The 17,325-nt window shown below is 33.7% G+C and overlaps 1 protein-coding gene across 2 annotated transcripts in view; it reads left to right on the top strand.

Moving 5' to 3' along the window:
• septin10 (septin 10) overlaps positions 1-16,401 on the top strand; it is a 46,838-nt gene extending 30,437 nt beyond the window's left edge. For both annotated transcript variants that reach the window (XM_079821745.1, XM_079821746.1), the window contains 3 exons: positions 9,176-9,308; positions 13,898-14,082; positions 15,921-16,401. In XM_079821745.1, coding sequence (XP_079677871.1) covers positions 9,176-9,308; positions 13,898-14,082; positions 15,921-15,936 — 334 coding nt within the window. In that variant the 3' untranslated portion in view covers positions 15,937-16,401. The remainder of the gene's footprint in view (positions 1-9,175; positions 9,309-13,897; positions 14,083-15,920) is intronic.
• Positions 16,402-17,325: the final 924 nt, after the last annotated feature.

Below are 17,325 nucleotides of genomic sequence, written 5' to 3'. Positions count from 1 at the left end.
GACATTTCCTAAATGGCATAGTAAAAGTCTTAATAATCATTTTAAGAGCTCTTAAATTCAGTTTGATCAAATTTACAGACATGACATTTCCTAAATGGCATAGTAAAAGTCTTAATAATCATTTTAAGAGCTCTTAAATTCAGTTTGATCAAATTTACAGACATGACATTTCTTAAATGGCATAATAAAAGTCTTAATAATCATTTTAAGAGCTCTTAAATTCAGTTTGATCAGATTTAGACATTACATTTCCTAAATGGCATAGTAAAAGTCTTAATAATCATTTTAAGAGCTCTTAAATTCAGTTTGATCAAATTTACAGACATTACATTTCCTAAATGGCTTAGCAAAAGTCTTAATAATCATTTTAAGAGCTCTTAAATTCAGTTTGATCAGATTTACAGACATTACAATTCTTAAATGGCATAGTAAAAGTCTTAATAATCATTTTAAGAGCTCTTAAATTCAGTTTGATCAAATTTACAGACATTACATTTCCTAAATGGCATAGTAAAAGTCTTAATAATCATTTTAAGAGCTCTTAAATTCAGTTTGATCAAATTTACAGACATTACATTTCCTAAATGGCTTCGCAAAAGTCTTAATAATCATTTTAAGAGCTCTTAAATTCAGTTTGATCAAATTTACAGACATTACATTTCCTAAATGGCTTAGCAAAAGTCTTAATAATCATTTTAAGAGCTCTTAAATTCAGTTTGATCAGATTTACAGACATTACATTTCCTAAATGGCATAATAAAAGTCTTAATAATCATTTTAAGAGCTCTTAAATTCAGTTTGATCAGATTTAGACATTACAATTCTTAAATGGCATAGTAAAAGTCTTAATAATCATTTTAAGAGCTCTTAAATTCAGTTTGATCAGATTTAGACATTACATTTCCTAAATGGCATAGTAAAAGTCTTAATAATCATTTTAAGAGCTCTTAAATTCAGTTTGATCAAATTTACAGACATTACATTTCCTAAATGGCTTAGCAAAAGTCTTAATAATCATTTTAAGAGCTCTTAAATTCAGTTTGATCAGATTTACAGACATTACATTTCCTAAATGGCTTAGAAAAAGTCTTAATAATCATTTTAAGAGCTCTTAAATTCAGTTTGATCAAATTTACAGACATTACATTTCCTAAATGGCTTAGCAAAAGTCTTAATAATCATTTTAAGAGCTCTTAAATTCAGTTTGATCAAATTTACAGACATTACATTTCCTAAATGGCTTCGCAAAAGTCTTAATAATCATTTTAAGAGCTCTTGAATTCAGTTTGATCAAATTTACAGACATTACATTTCCTAAATGGCTTAGCAAAAGTCTTAATAATCATTTTAAGAGCTCTTAAATTCAGTTTGATCAGATTTTTAGACATTACAATTCTTAAATGGCATAGTAAAAGTCTTAATAATCATTTTAAGAGCTCTTAAATTCAGTTTGATCAAATTTACAGACATTACATTTCCTAAATGGCTTAGCAAAAGTCTTAATAATAATTTTAAGAGCTCTTAAATTCAGTTTGATCAGATTTACAGACATTACATTTCCTAAATGGCATAATAAAAGTCTTAATAATCATTTTAAGAGCTCTTAAATTCAGTTTGATCAGATTTACAGACATTACATTTCCTAAATGGCATAATAAAAGTCTTAATAATCATTTTAAGAGCTCTTAAATTCAGTTTGATCAGATTTACAGACATTACAATTCTTAAATGGCATAGTAAAAGTCTTAATAATCATTTTAAGAGCTCTTAAATTCAGTTTGATCAAATTTACAGACATTACATTTCCTAAATGGCTTAGCAAAAGTCTTAATAATCATTTTAAGAGCTCTTAAATTCAGTCTGATCAGATTTACAGACATTACAATTCTTAAATGGCATAGTAAAAGTCTTAATAATCATTTTAAGAGCTCTTAAATTCAGTTTGATCAAATTTACAGACATTACATTTCCTAAATGGCATAGTAAAAGTCTTAATAATCATTTTAAGAGCTCTTAAATTCAGTTTGATCAGATTTAGACATTACAATTCTTAAATGGCATAGTAAAAGTCTTAATAATCATTTTAAGAGCTCTTAAATTCAGTTTGATCAAATTTACAGACATTACATTTCCTAAATGGTTTAGTAAAAGTCTTAATAATCATTTTAGGAGCTCTTAAATTCAGTTTGATCAGATTTACAGACATTACATTTCCTAAATGGCATAATAAAGTCTTAATAATCATTTTAAGAGCTCTTAAATTCAGTTTGATCAAATTTACAGACATTACAATTCTTAAATGGCATAGTAAAAGTCTTAATAATCATTTTAAGAGCTCTTAAATTCAGTTTGATCAAATTTACAGACATTACATTTCCTAAATGGCATAGTAAAAGTCTTAATAATCATTTTAAGAGCTCTTAAATTCAGTTTGATCAGATTTACAGACATTACAATTCTTAAATGGCATAGTAAAAGTCTTAATAATCATTTTAAGAGCTCTTAAATTCAGTTTGATCAAATTTACAGACATTACATTTCCTAAATGGCTTAGAAAAAGTCTTAATAATCATTTTAAGAGCTCTTAAATTCAGTTTGATCAGATTTACAGACATTACATTTCCTAAATGGCTTAGCAAAAGTCTTAATAATCATTTTAAGAGCTCTTAAATTCAGTTTGATCAAATTTACAGACATTACATTTCCTAAATGGCTTACCAAAAGTCTTAATAATCATTTTAAGAGCTCTTAAATTCAGTTTGATCAGATTTACAGACATTACATTTCCTAAATGGCATAATAAAAGTCTTAATAATCATTTTAAGAGCTCTTAAATTCAGTTTGATCAAATTTACAGACATTACATTTCCTAAATGGCATAAAAAAAGTCTTAATAATCATTTTAAGAGCTCTTAAATTCAGTTTGATCAGATTTACAGACATTACAATTCCTAAATGGCTTAGCAAAAGTCTTAATAATCATTTTAAGAGCTCTTAAATTCAGTTTGATCAAATTTACAGACATTACATTTCCTAAATGGCTTAGCAAAAGTCTTAATAATCATTTTAAGAGCTCTTAAATTCAGTTTGATCAAATTTACAGACATTACATTTCCTAAATGGCTTACCAAAAGTCTTAATAATCATTTTAAGAGCTCTTAAATTCAGTTTGATCAGATTTACAGACATTACATTTCCTAAATGGCATAATAAAAGTCTTAATAATCATTTTAAGAGCTCTTAAATTCAGTTTGATCAAATTTACAGACATTACATTTCCTAAATGGCATAGTAAAAGTCTTAATAATCATTTTAAGAGCTCTTAAATTCAGTTTGATCAAATTTAGACATTACAATTCTTAAATGGCATAGTAAAAGTCTTAATAATCATTTTAAGAGCTCTTAAATTCAGTTTGATCAAATTTACAGACATTACATTTCCTAAATGGCTTAGCAAAAGTCTTAATAATCATTTTAAGAGCTCTTAAATTCAGTTTGATCAGATTTACAGACATTACAATTCTTAAATGGCATAGTAAAAGTCTTAATAATCATTTTAAGAGCTCTTAAATTCAGTTTGATCAAATTTACAGACATTACATTTCCTAAAAGGCATAGTAAAAGTCTTGATAATCATTTTAAGAGCTCTTAAATTCAGTTTGATCAAATTTACAGACATTACATTTCCTAAATGGCTTCGCAAAAGTCTTAATAATCATTTTAAGAGCTCTTAAATTCAGTTTGATCAAATTTACAGACATTACATTTCCTAAATGGCTTAGCAAAAGTCTTAATAATCATTTTAAGAGCTCTTAAATTCAGTTTGATCAGATTTACATACATTACATTTCCCAAATGGCATAATAAAAGTCTTAATAATCATTTTAAGAGCTCTTAAATTCAGTTTGATCAGATTTACAGACATTACAATTCTTAAATGGCATAGTAAAAGGCTTAATAATCATTTTAAGAGCTCTTAAATTCAGTTTGATCAAATTTACAGACATTACATTTCCTAAATGGCATAATAAAAGTCTTAATAATCATTTTAAGAGCTCTTAAATTCAGTTTGATCAAATTTACAGACATTACATTTCCTAAATGGCATAATAAAAGTCTTAATAATCATTTTAAGAGCTCTTAAATTCAGTTTGATCAGATTTAGACATTACAATTCTTAAATGGCATAGTAAAAGTCTTAATAATCATTTTAAGAGCTCTTAAATTCAGTTTGATCAAATTTAGACATTACATTTCCTAAATGGCATAGTAAAAGTCTTAATAATCATTTTAAGAGCTCTTAAATTCAGTTTGATCAAATTTACAGACATTACATTTCCTAAATGGCTTAGCAAAAGTCTTAATAATAATTTTAAGAGCTCTTAAATTCAGTTTGATCAAATTTACAGACATGACATTTCTTAAATGGCATAATAAAAGTCTTAATAATCATTTTAAGAGCTCTTAAATTCAGTTTGATCAGATTTACAGACATTACATTTCCTAAATGGCATAATAAAAGTCTTAATAATCATTTTAAGAGCTCTTAAATTCAGTTTGATCAAATTTAGACATTACATTTCCTAAATGGCATAGTAAAAGTCTTAATAATCATTTTAAGAGCTCTTAAATTCAGTTTGATCAAATTTACAGACATTACATTTCCTAAATGGCTTAGCAAAAGTCTTAATAATAATTTTAAGAGCTCTTAAATTCAGTTTGATCAAATTTACAGACATGACATTTCTTAAATGGCATAATAAAAGTCTTAATAATCATTTTAAGAGCTCTTAAATTCAGTTTGATCAGATTTACAGACATTACATTTCCTAAATGGCATAATAAAAGTCTTAATAATCATTTTAAGAGCTCTTAAATTCAGTTTGATCAGATTTACAGACATTACAATTCTTAAATGGCATAATAAAAGTCTTAATAATCATTTTAAGAGCTCTTAAATTCAGTTTGATCAGATTTACAGACATTACATTTCCTAAATGGCTTCGCAAAAGTCTTAATAATCATTTTAAGAGCTCTTAAATTCAGTTTGATCAGATTTACAGACATTACATTTCCTAAATGGCATAATAAAAGTCTTAATAATCATTTTAAGAGCTCTTAAATTCAGTTTGATCAAATTTACAGACATTACATTTCCTAAATGGCATAAAAAAAGTCTTAATAATCATTTTAAGAGCTCTTAAATTCAGTTTGATCAGATTTACAGACATTACAATTCCTAAATGGCTTAGCAAAAGTCTTAATAATCATTTTAAGAGCTCTTAAATTCAGTTTGATCAAATTTACAGACATTACATTTCCTAAATGGCTTAGCAAAAGTCTTAATAATCATTTTAAGAGCTCTTAAATTCAGTTTGATCAAATTTACAGACATTACATTTCCTAAATGGCTTACCAAAAGTCTTAATAATCATTTTAAGAGCTCTTAAATTCAGTTTGATCAGATTTACAGACATTACATTTCCTAAATGGCATAATAAAAGTCTTAATAATCATTTTAAGAGCTCTTAAATTCAGTTTGATCAAATTTACAGACATTACATTTCCTAAATGGCATAGTAAAAGTCTTAATAATCATTTTAAGAGCTCTTAAATTCAGTTTGATCAAATTTAGACATTACAATTCTTAAATGGCATAGTAAAAGTCTTAATAATCATTTTAAGAGCTCTTAAATTCAGTTTGATCAAATTTACAGACATTACATTTCCTAAATGGCTTAGCAAAAGTCTTAATAATCATTTTAAGAGCTCTTAAATTCAGTTTGATCAAATTTACAGACATTACATTTCCTAAAAGGCATAGTAAAAGTCTTGATAATCATTTTAAGAGCTCTTAAATTCAGTTTGATCAAATTTACAGACATTACATTTCCTAAATGGCTTAGCAAAAGTCTTAATAATCATTTTAAGAGCTCTTAAATTCAGTTTGATCAGATTTACAGACATTACATTTCCTAAATGGCATAATAAAAGTCTTAATAATCATTTTAAGAGCTCTTAAATTCAGTTTGATCAAATTTACAGACATTACATTTCCTAAATGGCATAGTAAAAGTCTTAATAATCATTTTAAGAGCTCTTAAATTCAGTTTGATCAAATTTAGACATTACAATTCTTAAATGGCATAGTAAAAGTCTTAATAATCATTTTAAGAGCTCTTAAATTCAGTTTGATCAGATTTACAGACATTACAATTCTTAAATGGCATAGTAAAAGTCTTAATAATCATTTTAAGAGCTCTTAAATTCAGTTTGATCAAATTTACAGACATTACATTTCCTAAAAGGCATAGTAAAAGTCTTGATAATCATTTTAAGAGCTCTTAAATTCAGTTTGATCAAATTTACAGACATTACATTTCCTAAATGGCTTCGCAAAAGTCTTAATAATCATTTTAAGAGCTCTTAAATTCAGTTTGATCAAATTTACAGACATTACATTTCCTAAATGGCTTAGCAAAAGTCTTAATAATCATTTTAAGAGCTCTTAAATTCAGTTTGATCAGATTTACAGACATTACATTTCCCAAATGGCATAATAAAAGTCTTAATAATCATTTTAAGAGCTCTTAAATTCAGTTTGATCAGATTTACAGACATTACAATTCTTAAATGGCATAGTAAAAGTCTTAATAATCATTTTAAGAGCTCTTAAATTCAGTTTGATCAAATTTACAGACATTACATTTCCTAAATGGCATGATAAAAGTCTTAATAATCATTTTAAGAGCTCTTAAATTCAGTTTGATCAGATTTAGACATTACAATTCTTAAATGGCATAGTAAAAGTCTTAATAATCATTTTAAGAGCTCTTAAATTCAGTTTGATCAAATTTAGACATTACATTTCCTAAATGGCATAGTAAAAGTCTTAATAATCATTTTAAGAGCTCTTAAATTCAGTTTGATCAGATTTACAGACATTACATTTCCTAAATGGCATAATAAGTCTTAATAATCATTTTAAGAGCTCTTAAATTCAGTTTGATCAGATTTACAGACATTACATTTCCTAAATGGCTTCGCAAAAGTCTTAATAATCATTTTAAGAGCTCTTAAATTCAGTTTGATCAGATTTACAGACATTACATTTCCTAAATGGCATAATAAAAGTCTTAATAATCATTTTAAGAGCTCTTAAATTCAGTTTGATCAAATTTACAGACATTACATTTCCTAAATGGCTTAGCAAAAGTCTTAATAATCATTTTAAGAGCTCTTAAATTCAGTTTGATCAGATTTAAGGCCATTTAAAGTCTTAAATGGCATAAGTCTTAATTGTCATTTTAAGAGGTCTTTAATTTTGGGATGGAAAAACTGCATTTTTTCTGGTTTTATTGGTATTTTGGTTGCACAAAGGGTATATCTAAGTCTTAAAGGGGCTATATGCGTTTTTCTGAAATTTAAACTCGCGACTGACACCTGTGGCCAAAAAACAGAACTGCTCTCATTTTCTGCTCGCTCTCTCAGCGGTGGTGACGTCACATCCGCAGATAGCGCGGGAAAAGACGACCCGCCAGAAAATAGGAAAAATAGGATACAGGCTTATAAGTGCACCCACTGTGAGCGGACAAGGTGTCAGTATGCTCATCAGGAGATGTTTGAGTCATAAATGGTAAAATAAAAGGCTATTGTTACGTTTATTTTGGGGAAAAAAGTTGCATATAGCCCCTTTAAATTCAGTTTTATCAGATTTAAGGCCATTGAAAGTCTTAACTGGCATAATAAAAGTCTTAATTATCATTTTAAGAGGTCTTACATTTTTGGGGGAATTTTTAAGATTAATCACTTATTCCTCGTTTGTAAGCCGCCTTGGATAAAAACTTCTGCTAAATGAATAAATGTAAATGCAAAAGGTGGTGATTTATCTAAATAAATATGAGCGCTGCAAGTCAAAACACGGTATTATTGCACTTTTCTACATACTCATATTAATACTGCACAATCGAATTGCTTTATTGTGCTTATATTATAATATGTTATAGATGGTTGTAAGATGCATATTTCATCTCCCTCGTTTTTTTTTTTAATGAGCTGCTAGAAGTAGAAAGCATAGATATTTCAAAATAAGAGTCCTAGTGTATTTCAGGTTTGTTTAATATTAAAAATGTCAGCAGAATATTATTTTTTATTGCCTCTCATTAACCCCTTACATGTCACCCCCTTTTTGAGAATAGTCATGAAAATGCACTATCCAAACTTAAAGGGCTCTAATTATAAATAGAATACTTTGGAACTAGTTTGGTCTTGTTTTAAAGAAAACACTCAGCAGATTATTGCTGAAGTGAAGCATTTCAAAATATGAAAGTATGAAAAAGTTATGGAAGTTTAAATTTACTGTAAATGAAAAATACTGTAATAAATATTTTTATTTTATATAAAATATATATTTTACAAAAAAGATATTACTCTGAAATTACTATAAAATCAAAGCCATATGTGTAACCAAGTTGTGTTCCAAATTTGAGGTTGATATCACAAAAATTAGATTAGAAAAATGAAATTTTGTTTAGGTGCTGTACCAAAAATAACCACCGGGTGTCATCCACATTCCATTGATCGTTTTTTTTAAATGCATTTTCCTGTAAATGTCTGTCCAAATATAATTTCCATCACAAAACAGTCACCAAATATGGAACCTTGAGACTCAGTCCTTTCCGACGATAAGTTTTTTTGACAAGATTAGAAAAGATTTAGATTATAAAGTATTTAAAATAAATGTTGTAATATGAAACATGACACCGCCCACTAGGGGGAGGAACCCGGTAGAAGTATTTAAAGTACCGTTTCCATGGTAACACAATGTCTGATTTAAAAACGGTTTTCATAGGATGAATTTTGAGTTCGTAAGCTTTCGAATGATACCCAATTTATGATAATTACTAAAATATATAATACGAAAAAAGGCGATCAAAAAAAGAGCTGAATAATGACACTATTGTCTTTTTAGAGCTGCTTTATAGCAGAATTTGAATTAGTCTCATATTTAATTAAGTTTGCATCATTGATTCTGTTACTTGTGTTCCTGTTGATTCCTGTTTTCAAATGATTCTCCCATCAAGATGCATTTAAAACGTGATGTGAGGTTTAGTGGTGCTGCTGCTGATATTCTGTGAGTAAAGCAGTTTGTGTTAAAGTTGTTTTTCCGCATCAGTCTTCAGCAGACGTATGAGGCGAAGCGCCAGGAGTTTCTGGGCGAGCTGCAGAGACGAGAGGAGGAAATGCGACAGACGTTCGTCCAGAGGGTGAAGGAGAAGGAGGCCGAGCTGAAAGACGCAGAGAGAGAGGTATGACATCCATCATGCCGCTAGGGCTGCCCCATAATAGAGGACCAAATGTTAGTCGACCAAAATTGTATTAGTCGTATAGTCGCGAAATAAAAAAATCCCTCAGGAAGTGGTGTGAGGGACAGATCATTAAAGGGTTAATTCACCCAAAAATGAACATTGTGTCATTAATGACTTACCCTCATGTGGTTGGACACCCGTCAGACCTCCGTTCATCTTCAGACACAAATGAAGATATTTTAGTGTAAATCTGATGCTCTGAAAGGCCTCCATTGGCTCAATGCACTTTACACTCTCAAGACCCTTAAAAGACACTAAAGACGTCGTCACAAAGTCCATCTCACTACAGTGGCTCTACAATAACTTTATAAAGTGACGAGAATAGTTTTTTGCGCAAAAAACCCCTAAATAACGACTTACATAGTGATGACGATTTCAAAACACGGCATCATGAAGCTTCGAAGCGTTATGAATCAGTGAGTCGATTCAGCAGTTTGAATCGCCAAATTTCAGCAGTTTGACACGCGATCCGAATCATGAATCGACTCACTGATTCATAATGCTTCGAAGCTTCATGATGCCGTGTTTTGAAATCGTCATCACTATGTACGTCGTTATTTAGGGTTTTTTTGCGCACAAAAACTATTCTCGTCACTTAATAAAGTTATTGTAGAGCCGCTGTAGTGAGATGGACTTTGTAACGACGTCTTTAGTGTCTTTTAAGGGTCTTGAGAGTGTAAAGTTGAGCCAATGGAGGCCTTTCAGAGCATCAGATTTACACTAAAATATCTTCATTTGTGTCTGAAGATGAACGGAGGTCTGACGGGTGTCCAACGACATGAGGGTGAGGAATTAATGACAGAATTTTAATTTTTGGGTGAACTAACCCTTTAACAGGAAATCCAAACGTTCGCCTATCGTCCGTCAACCTCAAATATGGCTGATCATAGTAGCGATTTTACATGGCCGCTCGCTCCCATGTTAACATAAGTTGCGCTATTATTAGCCGCATATCCAAGTGTTTGTGTGGAGCGTGGACGCTGAAGTATAACACACTTTCTACATGACATGGAGGCGCGATCACTTGCATTTTCTCCTGATGATGTCATATAACTAGTTCATCGATTGTTACGACTCCCGGTCTAATTAAGGGCGTTTTCACACCTGAAAGTCCGCACCAAGGTCTGAACCCAAGTTCATGTTTTGATACATTTGATACATTCGGTTAGTTTTGGTTTGGTTTCACATTGCAATTATGGGAGCGCACTAAAGAACTGAACATCACACACTTGCGTCCACTCGTCCTCATCTCTGTGGGCGGCATCTGGACACTAGGGATGTGACGGTGAGGAAATTTTCCCACCGGTTAATTGATGTGTGACAACACCGGTAATACCGGTATCACCGGCGGAGGCTTTTAAATCACTAATTCTATCTAACCGAAAGTAACATGCACACGACCGCTCTGAACTGAAAACGCGCCAGTGTTGCGTATTCACACACCGTGAATGACAGCTCGTCTGTAAATGCGCGCTCTGTGAGGCCATGGGCGCGTCTCAATCAGTTCCCTAGTTCAGAATCAGTAGTCAGGGCACTGATCAAGCATTGATCAGTCTATGATTGAGATGCACGCCATGCGAATGCACACTGTTAGTTCGCCCGTAAAGCCTCGTTTATACTCGACGCGCCCGCACGAGCGCGAGGGTGCGCGCGGCAAAAATAAATGCGCGCAGTCAGCGTAGCGCGGAGGCTCGCACTGCGGAGCTAGGCGAAAGTAAACAATGCGCGCTCTGTGCGGCCGTGCACATTTTACTTTCGGTTTTTAATTAGCGTCAATTCGGCTGCGGGTTGCTTGAATTGTGGGTTCATTAGCCTATTATTTTTAATGAAAAACACAACAACAAAACAAATGACAAACTCCCTTAAATAGGCGCTTTTACGTTTCGCTTTGAAACCAAATCTTCCGTGATCATCTCAGTCAGCTCCTCACTCTTAAATCTGATGAATGACTCCTGCCGCTGCCGAGACTCACGGTCGGATCCTGCTTTATTAAGCAGATACTTTCAGTTTTTATTTGTATTGTCTGTTCTCTAACTGAACTAAATTATTTTATTACTATAAAAAAAAACACTTGCCACGGTGGGCAAGTGATGTAACCGGTGTTGAGTCTGGACACCGGTAACACCGGCAACACCGACTATCGTAGCAAGCCTACTGGACACTGATTGGTTTGTAAACGGATGTGCGTCTGACGTCAGCGTCTTTGACAAGTTGAATGAACGGACGCATATCTTTGCCACTATTGAACAGTGCGCATTGCTTGACTATTTTCTTTTCGTTACGTTTAAAAGTGGACATTTCAAGCTTTATTTACATATATTTCTCATGTTTGTGAGGCAAGTAGCTGCTGAGTTTGGGTTTATTTGAGACGCGCTCCAGGTTATGTGCAATGCATGTGATCGCTCCCGCGATTATTTTCTGCTATAGACTATTTGCTTCTTATTTATTAAATCCAGGCAATTATCAGATTAAACGTTGATTAAAACTAAGATACAATTTATACACAATTAAATTCACATTAAAGAAAGGCTTTCTAAGCAAAATCATACAAAATTTCGTTCAAAATCATTTCTGACCTTCTGACATATTTCGCATCTTTTCACTTTTCATAATCAATGTAGCCGAGATGAAGTTTAAAAATAACGTTATAATATTTAAACATAAACAGGAACTTCCTGTAGATGCTCTGAAAGTCCGAACCGTACAGAAAATGCTTTCACACTAGAAACGAACCGAACCTTTGTTCAGTTTGATCCGGAGCGAGACTTCCTCTTTCCGTCGGACCAAATTTCGTCTGTTTGGTCCGGACCGTGATCAGGGGAGGTTTCACATCTGTAATTTTGATTCGGACCAAACTAGTGTGAAAATGCCCTAAAGAGCAGAGATGGTGAGCAACATTGTGGTTGTGACAACTGATAGTGACAGGTGGCCAGAGATAACGGAAGAAAAGTGATTTATTGTACAAACGCGTAAGGATGAATACAATAAATAATAGAGATAACTCACAATAATAATTAATAGAGAAACAATCAATATAAGAAAAAACCCCACGAAGAATAAGGGACGCAAGTAGTGACGCCAAAGGAAAGAAAATAAAAAAACAAAACAACCTCTAACTTGTAATTCAGCCACTAACCTACCTAATAAAATAAACAAGAGAAAACAAACATCTTCGGCGTAAAACGTCCTAACTTACTTACTCTATCTAATCAAAATAAAACATACAAGGGGTGATGTTCACTCTCTCTTACCTACGAGTTGTCTGAATGTTGCGCAATGTAAGTCACGTGACATAACCTGTCCTCTCTTGTTCTTGGGAATTCACACGCCATCAAATAAACAAAGAATAACGAGATAGCCATTAAGCTTGTTCACATGCTAAATCTGTCATCTACTTGTCAGTGTAAAAAATGTGCTTGTCCGGGAAAAAAAATAAAATAATTAGTGTGTTGTAAATAAAATTTATTCTGAAGCAAAATTCTCACCAGTGTTCAATCAGCTTTGACATATGCATATTTGTGATATTTTTACCTTTTATAAAGGGCATTTTTCCCCTAATCTTATTAAATATAGGCTATGATTCAGATTTCCCTTTATATTCTTAAATTGGATCAATAAATTAAATTAGAAGACGACACTGGCTGTTACCCGTCAAATTAAATAATTTACACTGAAAAATTACAACTGCATTAAATAATGTTATGAGATTGTTTTAAATATTTTTTGAATATACAAATAAGAAATGTTGGAAAGATGAAAGTAAAGCACCAGTAGGTGGCGCTGTGACCGTCTGAATGAGCGAATCATTGAGTCGATTCGTTCAAACGCTGATTCATTCTAGAATGAGGCGGTCGTTTACGCATAGTTCATTGAATCTTTGATTCTATCGATTCATTCTAAACGCTGAATCATTCACTAACACACACTGTTGAACACGCTTTTGGAACTATTTTCGCTGCTGAAATAGAACAAAAACACTCAATATTGCATTAAAATGTAAGTGACTTAATGTTGATCATTGTTTATGGAACTGTCATATGAAATCAGTGTCATTTTCAGTCGTGATGTTATTCAGGAAAACAGCGCTCTTGGGAATGTTGCAACTGTATCATGTTATAAATATAAATAAACTCCACATTTCTACATGTTTACGGCAGTGTGTTACTGAGTTTCTCTGTGTGAGCGGAGCACATGTTTCGATTTCTCCTCGAGAGGCTGCGCGAGCGTCAACAGTGCAACGTTACCGTCAGTTATACATTATTATCATTCACTGACGATCGCCACTTACAGTAATGAATGCAGAATCATTCTTGCATTTGGGTGATTCCCTAGTTATTTTTGTTACTGATGTTTTATCAGGATACTTGTCCGTCGGGCAAGTAAAATTCTTTCACTTGCCCCTTCAAAAAATCCACTTGTCCCGGACAAGCGTTAATGTCGAGCCCTGGGTAAAGGTTACTAATCACAAATCAACAAAATATTGGCCACGAAATCAAACAACTTGGTTCTCTTACGGTGTGGCCGTTCAGTTGCAGGGGAAGTTCGAGCAGCTGAAGCGACTGCATGCGGACGAGAAGAGCAAGCTGGAGGAGAAGCGCAGGAGTCTGGAGGACGAGATGAGCGCCTTCGGCAAACGCAAAGCCGCCACTGAGCTCCTGCAGGCGCAGTCCTTCAACGCCAGCACCAACAACAAGAAGGACAAGGATCGCAAGAAGTGAGTATGAGCCAGAGTGTGTGAGCGGAGCGGCGTGATGATGTTGTGGTTTTAGGCCTGTCACGATAACACATTTTGCTGGACGATAAATTGGCCAAGAAATGATTGCGATAAACAATAATATTGTTGTTTTGAGACCATCTAAAATAATGATAATGGCATGATAATGCAGGTACACCTTTTCAAAGATCAATAAACTTTTATTTCTAAAGACTATTTAACACTGAAAACGGAAAACATTTTAAATATCCACAATAAATGAACAAAACAACCAAAACAAAAAAGCAATGGACTCTCAGTCTGTTCACAACAAAATGCTCTTGAATAAACATCTGGAAAACTGCAGCAGATGATTGTGTTTTAGGTAGTGCTGGGAATCCATAAAAAACAACAACTAATTAATCACATTTTTTTCTGTAATTTTCACACACACACACACACACACACACACACACACACACACACACACACACACACACACACACACACACACACACACACACACACACACACACACACACACACACACAGACAGGACATTGACACACACACACACACACACACACACAGACAGGACACTGACACACACACACACACACACACACACAGACAGAACACTGACACACACACACACACACACACACACAGACAGGACACTGACACACACACACACACACACACAGACAGGACACTGACACACACACATACACACACACAGACAGGACACTGACACACACACAGACAGACAGGACACACACACAAACACAGACAGGACACTGACAGACACACACACACACACACACACACACACACACACAAACACAGACAGGACACTGACAGACACACACAGACAGGACACTGACAGACACACACACACAGACACAGACAGACAGGACATTGACACACACACACACACACACACACAGACAGGACACTGACACACACACACACACACACACACACACACAGACAGGACACTGACACACACACACACACACACACACACAGACAGGACATTGACACACACACACACACACACACACACACACACAGACAGGACACTGACACACTGACACACTGACACACACACACACACACACACACACACACACACACACACACACACACACACACACACACACACACACACACACACACACAGACAGGACACTGACACACACACACACACAGACAGGACACTGACACACACACACACACACACACACACACACACACACACACAGACAGGACATTGACACACACACACACACACACACACACACACACACACACACACACACACACACACACACACACACACACTCACAGACAGGACACTGACACACACACACACACACACACACACACACACAGGACACTGACACACACACACACACACACACACACACAGACAGGACATTGACACACACACACACACACACACACACACACACACACACACACACACACACAGACAGGACACTGACACACACACACACACACAGACAGGACATTGACATACGTGTTCTCTTGTGTCTTGTCGCGATTAGAAGCATTTACATGTATAAGAGCGTGATCATATAATGTAACGCTCGGCAAAACTGGATATAAAAACGGACGCTGGAAATTATCGCGGCCGGAAAAATTATCGAGCTAATTTTTTTTAATGGTGCGATTAATTGATTTATTAACTACCGCTCCATCACGAGTACAATTCATGCCAACAGCCCATAATATAACTGCACTTTCAGCCAGAGCTCAGAAATCGTCAGTGTTGTGTTTGTGTAATCTCTGGAATGTGCAGTTCATCCTCAATCCTCGTGTTTTTCCTCCTCCAGCTCTGGGTTCATGTGAAGATGCGGCGGGCGTGACCAGACCATCATAAACGCATGTTTACGCACATCAGTGTTTTTCATAAATGTACATTATGTTAGTGATGTAGCAGATGGAGATGTGGACACACCAGCATATCGTCCTGCGGTACTGTATCAGATACACACGTCTGTCTTCAACACTTCACTTCGGTGCCTGCAAATATGGAAATCATTTCTTACGAGCACAATGCAGATGGTTTATCACGGAATATGCTCTTTTCTAGAAAATGTTAATCTACTATTTTTACCAGTAAGCGTTTACTGGACTTGTGTTTTTACGGTTGAGGAGGGCTAAAAACATTAATCAGAAACACTATAGGAAATTTAGCACAAATGTTTACCGTGTTGCATTTATTTTCCACATTTTATACTCGTATGTTACATGTATTTAAACAGTGTTATTTTTGGGTGATGTTTTAACCAAATAAACGTGTATTTTTCGGCACATTCGATTTCTCGTGTTTTGTGACGCATGTTCTGGCTTCAGTTTCATCACAGACAATCACTTGCCTCTTATCACAAATTGGGTATCATTTGAAAGCTTACAAGCTCAAAATTCATCCTGTGAAAACCGTTTTGAAATCGGACATTGTGTTGCCATGGAAACGTTACTCTAAATTATTCTAGTGGGCTCCTCCCCCTAGTGGGCGCTGTCATGTTTCATATTACAACAATTATTTTAACTACTTTATATTCAAAATCTTTTCCAATCTTGACAAAACGCATATTGTCGGAAAGGTCTGAGTCTCAAGGGTCCATATTTGGTGACTGTTTTGTGATGGAAGTGACATTTGGACAGAAATTTACAGGAAAATGCATCAAAACAACAATAAATGGAATTTGAATGACACCCGGTGGTTATTTTTGCCAGCACCCTAAACAAAATCTCATGGGGACTTCAATTTTTGTGATATCAACTTCAAATTTGGAACACAAATTGGTTAGACATATGGCTTTGATTTTATAGTAATTTTAGAGTAAATTATTTTTTGTAAAATATATATTTTTAAAAAATAATTTTTAAAATATTTAGTACAGTATTTTTCATTTACAGTAAATTTAAACTTCCATAACTATTTCATACTTTCATATTTTGAATTGCTTTCACTTCAGCAATAATCTGCAGAATGTCGTCTTTAAAACGAGAGCAAACTTTGGTCTATATTCCAAAGCATTCTTGAATTACAGCCCTTTAAGTTTGGATAGTGCATTTTCATGTGTATTCTCAAAAAGGGGGGTGACAGTTAAAGGGTTAAAAAATTAGAGTTGTTTAGTTTTTTACTTCATTGGAATGGTACAAAACAGGTTTTGGCACTTGCTGTGTGTAGGCCTTTCGCAATAAGCAATATATCGATATATCGCACAATAT

Source organism: Gobio gobio (assembly GCF_949357685.1).
Source record: "Gobio gobio genome assembly, chromosome: 7".
Taxonomy (NCBI): domain Eukaryota; kingdom Metazoa; phylum Chordata; class Actinopteri; order Cypriniformes; family Gobionidae; genus Gobio; species Gobio gobio.
Note: the sequence above shows the minus strand (reverse complement) of the source record. Positions and strands in the feature narration are given on the sequence as shown.